General features: G+C 42.7%; 1 protein-coding gene across 1 annotated transcript in view; it reads left to right on the top strand.

Annotated features, from left to right (window-relative positions):
* RAB12 (RAB12, member RAS oncogene family) overlaps positions 1-12,964 on the top strand; it is a 46,952-nt gene that overhangs the window by 20,084 nt on the left and 13,904 nt on the right. Inside the window, exon 2 of the mRNA XM_077492469.1 lies at positions 8,138-8,198. Within this exon, the coding sequence (XP_077348595.1) occupies positions 8,138-8,198 (61 nt within the window). The remainder of the gene's footprint in view (positions 1-8,137; positions 8,199-12,964) is intronic.

Here is a 12,964-nt window from a genome sequence, read left to right as displayed (position 1 = left end):
GTGCCACCTGCCAATGCCAGTTAGTGCCACCTGCCAATGCCAATCAATGCCATCCAGTGCCACCTGCCAATGCCATCCAGTGCCACCTGCCAGTGCAATCCAGTGCCACCTGCCAATGCCAGTTAGTGGCACCTGCCAATGCCATCTGCCAGTGACACTTTCCAATGCCAGTTAGTGCCATCTGCCAGTGCCAGTTAGTGCCACATGCCAGTGCCACCTGTGAGTGCAATACAGTGCCACCTGCCAATCTGTGCCACCCATTGCCACCTGCCAGTGCCAATCAGTGCTACCTGCCAGTGCCACATGCCAGTGCAATCCAGTGCCACCTGCCAGTGCTGCCCATCAGTGCCACCTGCCAGTGCTGCCCATCGGTGCCACCTGCCAGTTCCCATTAGTGACACCTCAGTGCTGCCTATTGGTGCACATCAGTGCCACCTGTCAGTGCCCATAAGTTCCAACCTCAATGCCGCCCCATCAGTGCCCATTAGTGCAGCCTATCAGAGCACATCAGTGAAGGAGAAAAAAAACGTATTTGCAAAATCTTATAACAAAAAAAAAGTTGATTTTATTTTTAAATATTGTCCTTTTTTCTCTTGGCATCAGGCATGAGCAATTCTTATTGCCCGATGCCCCAGACATGCAGTTCTGGGCGCTGGGCAGAGGATTTAAATAACTGGCTCCTAACTTTTTCAGCTGGCTCCTAGATTCTAAGCAAATTTGTCAAGCCCTGTATATATACATTTTTTTTTCTTTTTTTTTTTTTCCTAGTAATGGCGGCAATCAGTGATTTTTAGCGGGACTGCGATATTGCGGCGGACAAATTGGACACTTTTTGGGGACCAGTGACACCAATGAAATGATCAGTGCTAAAAAAAATGCACTGTCACACGATAAACGAAACTAGCAGGAAAGAGGTTAACATCCGGGGCAATTAAAGAGTTAAATGTGTTCCCTATGGGTGCTTTCTAACTAGAGGTCGACCGATATGGGTTTTTCTCTGGCCGATGCCGATATTTAGAAATAATGGCAGCTGATGGCCGATATATGATGCCGATTTTTTTTTTTTTTTTTTTTTTTTTTTTTTTATCCCCCTTCATCTCATAAAACCGGACACCTTTCCCACTGGGGCGTTTTTTTTAGGCGCTTTTGGGCTAAAAAATAGCGCCTGTAAAGTGCCTGCAAAATGGCTCCCCTGCAGTCTGAGTGCTTTCACACTGAGGCGATGCGCTGGCAGGATGTTAAAAAAAAGTCCTGCAAGCAGCACGTTTGGAGTGGTGTATACCGCTCCTCCACCACTCCTGCCCATTGATATTAATGGGCACCACTGCTGAAGCGCATGCAATGCGATTTGGCAGCGGCGCTTCATGGGTGCATTTAACCCCTTCTTTGGCCGCTAGCTGGATTATATACGCCCCACTAGCAGCCGAATAGCACCGCTAAAATGATGGTAAAGCGCTGCTAAAACTAGCAGCATTTTACCATCAATGCCTGCTCACTCCAGTGTGAAAGCAGCCTATAAAATAAAAACAGGTAGTCAAAACTTTTGAACAAAAAAAAAATGGGCAAACTTTACTGTTTTAGGGTTGTGTTTTTTTGTTTTGTTTTTTAAATCATTTAGTGTATTTTTTTTTTCCCCCCAAAAAAATTGCATTTGAAAGACCTCTGCGCAAATGCCGTGTGACATTAAATATTGCAACAACCGCTATTTTATTCCTTAAGGTCTCTGCTAAAAAAATATATATATAATTTCAGGGGTTGACAAATTTGCTTGGAATCTAGGAGCCAGCTAAAAAAGTTAGGAGCCGGGTCCGTGACGGCGATCCGGACCTGTCCCTGGCCTGACATGGAGACAAGTGAGGGGAAGATAGCCCCAAGCCCCCCACCTGTCTCCAAGTCATTGCCCCCCATAGCTCTTAGAGGGACATTTTTTTTTTAAATTGCATTTTAGTGTAAATATGAGATGTGAGGTCTCTCTGACCCCAGATCTCATATACAAGAGGACCTGTCATGCTTTTTTCTATTACAAGGGATTTTTACATTCCTTGTAATAGGAACAAAAGTGACACACATTTTTTTTTTTTTTTTTTTTTTTTAAAGAACAGTGAAAAAAATAAAAATAAAAGTTAAAATAAAAAAAAAATATTTTAAACGCGCCCTGTCCCGCCAAGCTTGCGTGCAGAAGCGAACGCATATATGAAAGCGGTGTTCAAACCACACATGTGAGGTATCGCTGCGATCGGTAGAGTGAGAGCAATAATTCTAGCCCCAGACCTCCTCTGTAACTTAAAAAGTGCAACCTGTAGAATTTTTTAAATGTCGCCTATGGAGATTTTAAAGGGTAAAAGTTTGTCGCCATTCGATGAGCGGGCGCAATTTTGAAGCATGACATGTTTGGTATCGATTTACTCGACGCAACATTATCTTTCACAATATTAAAAAAAATTGGGCTAACTTTACTGTCTTATTTTTTATTTTTTTTTATTAAATACATTTTCCCCAAAAAAGTGCGCTTGTAAGTCCGCTGTGCAAATACGGTGTGACAGACAGTATTGCAACGACCACCATTTTATTCTCTAGGGTGTTAGAATAAAATATATATATAATTTTTAGGGGTTCTGAGTAAAGGGAAGAAAGATAGGCTGGCAGGCAGGGAAAATTATCATTACATCCATTAGCATTGCTGGTTGTAATTCCAACGGCCACCACAAGAGGGCGCCAGATTACAGAAGGAACCATAGGATCGTAGAAGGCCTCAAAGCCGGGGGCTAAATTACCGGCCGGCGGCGGCGCGGCCCGACGCGATCGCGCCGGGGGGGGGGGCCACGGAGACAGCATACCCCCAGCTGTGCTGCCCCAGGCGCCAGGTCTGGAATTCTAGTCGCAAATGCGACCGGGCGCCCGGGTTTTGTCGAGCCCTGATAATTTTTTGGGGGTCTAAGTGATTTTCTGGCAGAAAATACAGAACTTTTACTTGTAAGCAACAAGTGTCAGAAAAGATTTAGTCTTTAAATGGTTAAACTGAGAACTGTACACACAGAGTTGAGTTCATTCTTTCAAGTGTAAACATTGTATCTTTTTGCTCTTTTCTTGGCAGACTGCCCAGAGAGGAAACAAGTGCTTCTATGAAGACTCAGGCAACTTGCATTGACTTCTATTACAGAAGTCGCGCTGTAGTTCTAAATCGGCCTTTTTATCAGCTCAATCGGCCGATGCCGATCAATGAAAAAACTGCAAATATCGGCCGATATATCGGTCGATCTCTATTTCTAACTGCGTGGGGGATGCTCACACTAGACGAAGAGAGAGATTGGTGTTCCTGATTAGTAGGAATCACAGATCTCTCTCTTCCTCTGACAAATCGACGCTCTGCCTTGTTTACATAGGCAGACCCCCGTTCTGTCATTCCCCCAAACGATTCCGGGTGGGTAGCCACCGCCGTGTCCAATCACAGCGTGAGCAGGTCGCCGTCGGCACACGCACGCCAGACCAGGAAGTATGAACAACGTACTGGTACGTTTATTTGCACAGACAGGCTGCCCTGCCGCAGTAAATGTGTGGTGGGTGGTCCAGAGCTGGTTAAAATGTCAATACAAAAAAATATAACTCAATTTTTGGTAAATATAAAAGATGATTCTACACCGAGTTAATAGATACTAAACATGTCACGCTTTAAAATTGCGCATGCCCATGCAACGGCAATAAACAATGTATAGGTGACACTTTAAAAGCCTTTACAGGTTACCTCTATAGGTCTCACAGAGGAGGTCCGGTGCTGCTAGAAGTACTGCCCATAACCTGACGATTGTGGTAATACCTCACGTGTGGGACATTTTTGCTGTTTGCGGGTGTGCAGGACCAACACACGCGTTTGCCTTTGCTTACGGAGGAATGGAGCACTTTGCATTACATTGTTTTTGGTTTACACTGTTGCTTTACTTTTATTTTCTGATCACTATTATTGCTGTCACAAGGAATGTAAACCTCATTTGTGATAGCTATAGGCATGTGACCGATACTCTTTATGGAGAGATCTGGAGTCTATAAGACCCCAAATTCCTCCTCCTGCCCTTAAAAGAATTTGATCGCACCATGATCGGGGTGTTTGAATGCTTTTGATTTGGTTGATTGTTTACATCCTGGTAAACCGGAAGTGACGTCAGGTCATCATTTCCAGGTTACCATGGCCCAGAACCGAACAAAGTCTGTGTTCTATCAGATTACCGATACCCATCAGATTGTGTAACGGATGTGATGTTCTGACGAAAAAATACTTACAGCGCTATGCGTTCCACAGCGCTATGCGTTCTAAACACTTCATGATCTGAAGGGTAGCGGTAATCTGATAGAACACCCATGTGGACATCTTACTAGGTGAAAATAAAGGGGGTGGGGGGTCACAAAAAACTAGAAAACAAATGCAGCCACCACATCTAAGGACTGGTAATAAGCAATATATTACATTTTTGGTTTTGGGTTTAGTACTGCTTTCAATTATTATTAATTAAGGTTGTCAAACCTAGTTTATATACATTCAGGAAAGAAAATGAATGTCAAACAGTTCAGTTATTCATTGGCAGTCACTGGTCATGACTGTCTGAATTCCAACACCATGAAAAGTAAACAATAGTTGTAGTTTCTGTTATACTGTAGCAGCTAAGAACTAGCAGGCTAATAACAGAATAGCAGCACTGTGTTTGGTAAGTCCCCCCCCTTGTACACCGTCTAATAGAAATTGACAAGCAGAACAAATGGGCAAAATTTTGAAAACTAAAATGAGCCCTAAACATTAACTTTAATGATGCGTAGACTACACAAGACCCAACTTTGCGGTGGAAAAGGTCCGATGGAATCATCCTGTCAGATATTACAATCGTGTGTGAGCTTCATCTGACTTTTTTTTCTTTAAGAATTCAGACGGACCTAGAAACAGAACATGTTTCAAATCTGTCTGACGGAATCACCGTTCATCTGTATGCTGGTCCGATGGACCAAATACGACGCAAGGGCAGCTATTGGCTACTGGTTATTGAACTTCCTTCTCTAGTCCCGTCATACATCATCACATTCAAAATGAACAGACTTTGGTCCGTTCGTGTGTGGCCAAGTCCGTTCGGTCGGAAGTCCATCGTAACTCCGTCTGACCTTTTCTGCTGGAAAGTCCAGTCATGTGTACGCAGCTTAAGAAGTGTAGAATGCAATGTTGACTCACACTTTTATATATGTGTTTTTTGTTTTTTTTTTCCTTTTCTCTGCATAAACTGTGGATCCTGGGGAGCCAGGATCACATGCCTGTCCTCAGATAGAAGGGTGGTGGCTTGATGGATCCGGAGGCAAGGTAGATGGATGGGGTGGGGAAGCAGTGTGCCGTCCCAGAGATGGCTGTAGTCAGCTAGGGGCTGTATACAGGGCTCCCAAACTGCCCCAAAGATACTGCTTGCAGGACTTTTTTTTTCCCACAAGGGCATCGCCCCAATGTGAAAGCTCTCGGGGCTTTCATACTGGGAAGTCATGAGGGGCAGTTTTCTTTTCTAGCGCTAAAATGCCTGAAAACTGCCTCAGTGTGAAAGGGGTCTAATTGAACAAGCTGTAGTTAGAACTGATTGGCAACCGTGCAGAGCTGTACCAGATTTTGCACTCTCCAGTTTTAGTAAATCAACTCCAATATTTTGCCAATTGGAACAATTCCGGAAATCAGGTTAAAGTTTTTAGTTGAGTGCTGACAGCTTGTTGGCTTGTGCAGATACAAAGGTGTGCTTTAAAGTGGACCTGTCGGTAACATTCACACATCAGGGAACACGTCAACAAATCACGTTGGCCTAGATCACATTGTTGCTGGCTGGTAGGAGTGCTGTGGGTTTCATGTTATTACAGACTATAGAAAATGTGCTTTCCGTCAGTCAGATCCTGTTTAGTAGAATTGCTGTGAGATACAGTGTATATGTATATGCACAGTATGTGTTTGGGTGTATACGTAGGTCTAGTGAGGTTTTCTAATTCTAACTGTTGCAGGCAGTGTTTTGCAGTCACCTATACATAGTATTTTAAGACATAAATTGCACTTTTCTGAATGCTTCTGTATTTATTGCAGCCTGTTGCTGGGAAGGGTCGCGGGAAGGGTGCATTATGACCTCTAGAGTTCCTGTAATTTGTTCTATGCATACTGTTTAAAGGATTCCTTCGGGAAGAGTGTTCAATTAGCATAACCTTTGAGACAGTGAACAATAGGAGTACTATGTGTTCTGGATATTGAAATAACTTCTGCTCCACATATGAGGAATATAGCCAAAACAACTGAATAAAAATAAATTTTCAGATTGTAAAATAACAATATTGTTTTAAAAAAAAAAAAGGTAAAAATCCTTCCTCGCTGTGGACCTTACATCTAGGACTGGTAAAAGCAGATTTAATTACCTGATGCAACTTCCGCCGGGCTCCTCCGCATTGGAAGACTGATCCCACAGTTTCTAGTCCCTTATGCGGGGTCAACAGTCCACTGCCGGAGTATAAGGATCTGGTAGTTCCCTAGACCTAATAGAGCATTTAACCCTTACTATGTTGGGGTAGCCCTCTTGCAAGGGAGGATTGTTACTTTTCTTGGAGTTGGGCTTTAAAAGGATCTTTGCTCACATCTAAGGATGAGCTCCGGTGTGTTCACACAGCCCACATGCAGAGCCCGCCAGGCAACGTTCATCTTTTACACGGATCATACAGACAAGGGGTCTCAGTTCAAAATAAACTATTGTTTAAAGTGGGAATAAACTCCCATCTCTGACTTGTACCTATAGGTAAGCCTATAATAAGGCTTACCTATATGTACTGTTAATATCTCCGAAACGTGCACTACTGTATATGCAGCCGATGACATCATCAGTGCATGCGCTCTGAAGGAATGGCGATCTGGGCCTGTGCCATAAAAGGCGCCTCCCCCGCACATGCATGGGAGTGACGTCATCACGGCCCCCGGCCAGTCACACAGCGGGAGCCGCGGGCCTGGAAGGAAGATGGGTGAAGATGGAAACAGCCTCCAGCGATGACAGCGATTCGCTGCAGGGCATCGTTTTCAGGTAAGTTTCACATAATGTATTAGTGTGCGATGCAGACTAGCACATTATATTACCTTGCAGGTCCATTTAAAAAAAAAAAAAAAGAGAATTAAAAAAAAGAAAAAATCTTGCCCAGCGGTTTACTACCGCTTTAATGCAGATGCCATACAAGTAGGTCTTTTTTGTCACCCATCAAAACAAATGCAACAACGCAATGCCATCTCATAATGACCACGGCGAGTGTACAGAGACTCAGGCAGGAAGATCAAACCAACAGAGTCTCAGAGATAAAAGGCAGTTAAAAAAAAAAACATTTAAAGAAGATTTTGGAACGAAGTAATTTAGCTTCCTCCCCATAGTAAGCTAAGGAGACCCAGCCACTAACCTATTTGGTTTTAATGGCAAAGAAAATCTTTACTGAGGGAGATGTGTACATTGCCATTGCTGACTTCCTGATGAAAATAATAATTGCCTGGCTGTCCCTGGCCTTAATACTTTGAGTCACTGACCTGGAGCAGAAATGCAGCAGGTAAAAATCATCGAGCGAAAAATCAATATTTTTCGCTCCATAAGACGCACCTGACCATAAAACGCACCTAGGTTTTAGAGGAGGAAAACAAGTAAAAATTCTGAACAAAATGGTGTCATAAAATATTTACCAGTGCCCATGAAATGCAGCCTTACCTCATGTCATTCCATCCTCCTGACAGAAGACAGAGCTGTCCGAGCAGCTGAATGCTCTGTCTTCTGTCTCGGCAATAATGCCGGGCCCAGCCGGGAGATCGCCTGGCGCTGACAGGGGCTTCAGATGTCTGTCCTCCGCTCTCCTGCTTCTCGTGGTGGCGGTGGGGGGCATTGCTAGCAGCGGCAGGGGGGGCAGTGCCTAGCATACATTCGCTCCATAAGATGCAGAGACATTTTTCCCCATATTTCTGGGGGAAAAAAGTGCGTCTTATGGTGTGGGAAAATACGGTACATATTTTATGTTGAGCCCTGCATCAGAGTATTAACGGAATCTTCAACCTTTTGAGAGTGTTGGCAGGAATCTATGGATCATCTAATCACTTTTTTTTGTTTTTTGTTTTTTTTTACAGGTGTTGATTTTAAAATCAAAACTGTAGAGTTGAGAGGAAAGAAAATCAGGTTACAAATATGGTGAGTGTGTTCCATCTATAACGTGTTGGCGCCTCAGGAGCCTGTGCTGAGACTTGCTGTGCCATTGTTTACAGAAAGAAGTCCTGGACCTAAACTAGAACTATAGGCAAAACCTTTTTTTCTATTTTGGATAAAGTAAGGGCGGATCATAACCCCTGTCGGCTTATTTCTTGCCATCTGGGTCCCATTGGGGAGATTTCACTTCCTGTCCCATAGTCGAAACCGAAAGTGAGAGGAAATCCCTGCAAATTAACGGAATCTCTTAGGCGGGGGCAGATCACCACCAGCTTTTGTGTTCCCCATTGGGAGATTTGCCCTCTATTACTTTTCTGGGGACAACCTAAATATGGGATTTTCTTTTACTTTCATAAAAACTAAAAAAAAAATGGTAAACAGGACTAATAGAGAGGGCTAATCTCCCTAATGGGGGCACAGACCATAATAAAAATGGATAGGTATTCTAATCCATCTCCACTCTATCCAAAAATGTGAAAAAAGAAAAAAAAAAAAGCTTGGCCTTTTTAGTTGTACTTTCAGCTCTCCCAGTTGCTCCAACCTGCCCATTCTTCACTTTTGATCTAAGTTGGTCTCAAATAGAGTGGGAAAGCGTACACATAAAAATCTTGGTTTCTAAAGGAATTTAATGCCCTATGTACAGCCAGTGGAAGCCCATCCAAAATACAAACCTTGGAAAGGCTGACCACCAAGCAGCTTAGCTTGTTAGAGCAGATATATGAATTTTCAAGGTTCGCATATATATACTAGCACCCCATGCTCCTAACAAATTCTCAACATACTAAATGCAGCTAAAAGCATAATCTCTAAATACAAGAAAACCAAATCACCCCAAGTCTAAGCCAAGGGGGCACTGCAAGGTTGATAACATCTGCCTCATGGAATCAATCGCTATTCTCAAAAGGGGAGATTTTTTTTACAATGGGAAAAAAAAAAAATTTTGTTATTTTTTTTCTTTAATTGGACCCTAAAAGACCATGCATGTCTTCCCTGTGATCCACTGAAACTGATGCAGTGCAGATCACACTGCATTACATCGTGGCCATGCTGGCCAGGGAAACGGTCACCAGTGACATCACACATGTCACTTCTGGGTCAGGAACAAGATGGGTAGGAGAGCGAATGCGTGTGTGGAAGCAATTGGGTGGCAGCAGAGCCACATGAATGCTTCTATTTTGAATGTTTTTGCACACTACGTTTGGTGCAACCCATTCATTTCAATGAGCACATGCCTCACCAGAAGGCTTGCTACTTTTTTAACCATGCATTTTGTCCCATAATAGTAAGGCGAGTTGCCCTTAAGATATAACGGAATTGCTTTACGCCAGCAAAGGGATGCGCTTTGCAGTAATGCTTGTGACTATATGAGCATTCCCACATTGCGTTGTGAACCTAGCCTTGGGGTGGCCATACGTTATACAATGTTCTTGTACATATTTAATTTATATTTACCAGCACCATATAATATGAGATTAAATGTAAACATTTTCAAGTTGTTTGCAATCATGCAGGCCATTGCACTACACAGTGGAAGGTAAAGCTAAAGGAAATTGAACAAGAATATTGTATAATGTATGGCTAGCTTTAGAAAGATTTTCCTTAATTTCCTGTTCTGGTGACGAAGGTTTCACTGGACAAGAAGCAATGAAATTGCCCTGACCATAATGGAGGGGAAATTGCTCTAACAAAGCCCTGGATGGAAGTAAAAACCCAGTAGGGAGTCTAATCCTTCCCCACCACATCACAAACTAAAAAAGAAAAAAAAGTTTTACCTGCACTTAAAGTACATAAAAGGTGATTACTTAAGTTCTGTTTCTAAACTGAATTATATTTCCTTGTCCTTGTAGTATTCTAGTTGACCTTTTCTCATTATATATCGTGCATGTTTGTCATGAGTGGGTCTATTTTTTTTGGTTCTCTGTCTTCCTCTATGTATGAACTCTTTCACTTGTGCTGGTATGGCACTGTTTGTAACATGTGTAATATTAGCAGCCTCAGTTGCAGTGTTTAAATTCCTGTAGTAAATTAATGTCATGTGTTAGTATCAGTTACAAGTTTCTGTTGTAGTGTGCTGCTTGTGAAGTAAACCGATATTTATTCTAGGGGTAAGATATACTCAGCAGTCCGAGCCCTAATCTATTCTCATTCTGTTTATGCAAATATGGTAGGTAGATGAATTTGGTAGGGAGGAGGGGTGCAAGATAAACCAAGAAGATAAAATTTGAAACACAGTTGTTCCCTATCACTATTGGGACATATACATTTTATAAAAATGAAAATCCTACCTAAATTCACTTATTTCGTCATTCCCCGCAATGGATCCCTAAATCCTTTTTCATCCGCCTGCATCGCCTCTTTTATATGGAAACCCCAGTCCCCCACCCCCGCTACAGATGGTCCACACTAGTGCGCCCGACTTCCCAGGGAGGCCTGGCGTATTTTCCAATCTTTATAAATATTTCTTGGCCACCCAGCTAGTCACCGCTGCCTGGTGGCTCAATCCAGACATAACTAATCCCACTACCTTTGGCGAGATGGCAGTGGTGAAATCCTTACTATTCCAAGGCAACATATCCAGTGACACCCTCCATGCGCACTACACTGCGTGTGTGGCGTGCTGGTCTCAAAATTGAACCATACCCTAAACATGCAATCTCTCCCAATGCCCCCCAAAGATTAAACCTCACTCTCAATCATATCTATAAATTATCTGAACCCCCCCATGCCTGGACTAAATTTAACATAAAAACAATGGCCCAGGTAGTTTCCCAGCAATCCATGTCCCCGCTCTCCAAATTAATTTCCAATTTTAATGTCCCACAGTCCTACTTTTTTTGCTACCTGCAGTTCTCCCATGCCTTCAGCTGCCAATTCTCACCTTCTTGTGAGTTGCCAATTTGTTTTTAGTTATTAAATCCACTTTTAATGCTGCACTTAGTCTGGCGCCCCTCTTTGTTTCATGTTTACCCACAGAGTACATTGCTTCGCTCCAGGGTACTGCCTCCTAGTGCTTTCACCACAAACTTTTAACATGGAATTGCATGAATTGCTTTTTATATGTTCATACATCCTGGTGTCACCATTCTTTGCTAGTGCTTCTGTTTTTTATTATTGTTATTTTTACAATTGCTGTCACTACTAATTGATTAGTTATTCCCCAATCTCCAGATATACCTCTAGCGCCACCGTGTTTTTCTTTAATATTTTGAACTCTGACTGACGCTCCTCCGCATGGGAAATTTTGGTGCACGCAACAGATTCATGTACCAATCAGGCAACATGTGTCACGTGAAGGAGCATCTGTCAGAGTTGTAAAGATTGACAAGTAGTGCAGGCACCTTTTCAAGTGTGAATTAGGCCTTACCCCACCACTCATGTAAGCTGAATTGATACATTTTGCTTGTTATATGCCTTGATGACTGTCATATGTACGGTATCTTTCCTTGTTACAGTGTTGTACTTCTCATCATCTCTCCGATTTCTGTTACCTGTATTTGTCTGCACTTGGTGTTCACAATCTATGGATGTTTGCATGAAAAAACTGTTGACACCCTGTTCTTCGTTCTCATATGATATGTGCCATATGCCTGCTTTCCATCCGTCACACAGCTCATAGTACCACAATGACTAATTCTGCACCGTGTTATTAATGGCACTGTATTGCTTCCCCTTTTCTAACTTCATTCATCCAGTCAATGTTTGTTTTGTTATCTCACCATGTGCTTATTTTGCCTCCCACTGACTAAACCAACACTTTCTCAGTGGCTTCACCGGTCCGCTCTTGCTAAAATGTCTGTGCCATCTCTTGGTCCTTCATCTCTGTGTCCTTGTCTGGAATGCTGTAGTCACATGGCTGGTTGTGTAACAACACTTGGTAGAGAAGAGGTCTGCTGGCTCACCACAAGGTAACACTATACTTGCTTCTGTACTGTGTGTCTCATCTACCACTGAATTGAGGATTTGTGCACAGTGCCATTGAGGATGTGTTTTCTGTAGCTGGTCTGCAGATACAATCATTATGACGTGATTGTATGCTGCAAGGAGCTCACCACTTGAGGCTCATTCATCTGTTGGTGATGTAGATATCGGGACATATCTAACGTTTAGCAAATACTAAACCTTTACCAAATGGATGTTTAACCCTTTGTGTACATTTCATGTCAGTGGGTACTGTATAATTTAACTCAATGAAAATCATACAGCAATTAGTGGATAAGGAAACCTTATGTAGTCTAGCAGTAACCCTGATTTGCCAAAAGAATGGCTCCTATATAAGAGGCTTAACCCTTTTGCCAGTTTTCCATTTCTTTATTTTTTTGCACACATGCTTAAGAAAAAAATCAATTTAGGCCTGAAGATTACATAACGCCTCCCCCCCAAAAAAAATTTTTTATATAGTTTCTGAATGCAGACACCCTAGACTAGAGCAATGGTCTCCAAATTGCGGCCCTTTGTTTGCCTTTATCTGGCCCTTGGAACACTGTTGCTCCACTGATGCGAGATAATATTCTACCAATTGACACCAACATTAGAGCACCATTTCTCCCATTGACACCGAAAATGGGGAACTATTTCTTCCAATGATACAGACAATGGGGCACTTCTCCTCCACCGAATACAATGTAATATTTACTCCCACTGATGCCAGGAACATTTCCACTCCTGCTGGCCACAGTCTGACCCCCCCAAAGCCTGAAGGACAATAAAACTAGCCCCTTGTTTACAAAGTTTGGAGAACACTGCCCTCTAGA

The sequence above is a fragment of the Lithobates pipiens genome, unplaced genomic scaffold (genome assembly GCF_037356315.1).
Source record: "Lithobates pipiens isolate NorthernLeopardFrog02 unplaced genomic scaffold, aLitPip1_a1.2 Scaffold_19, whole genome shotgun sequence".
Lineage (NCBI taxonomy): Eukaryota > Metazoa > Chordata > Amphibia > Anura > Ranidae > Lithobates > Lithobates pipiens.
Note: the sequence above shows the minus strand (reverse complement) of the source record. Positions and strands in the feature narration are given on the sequence as shown.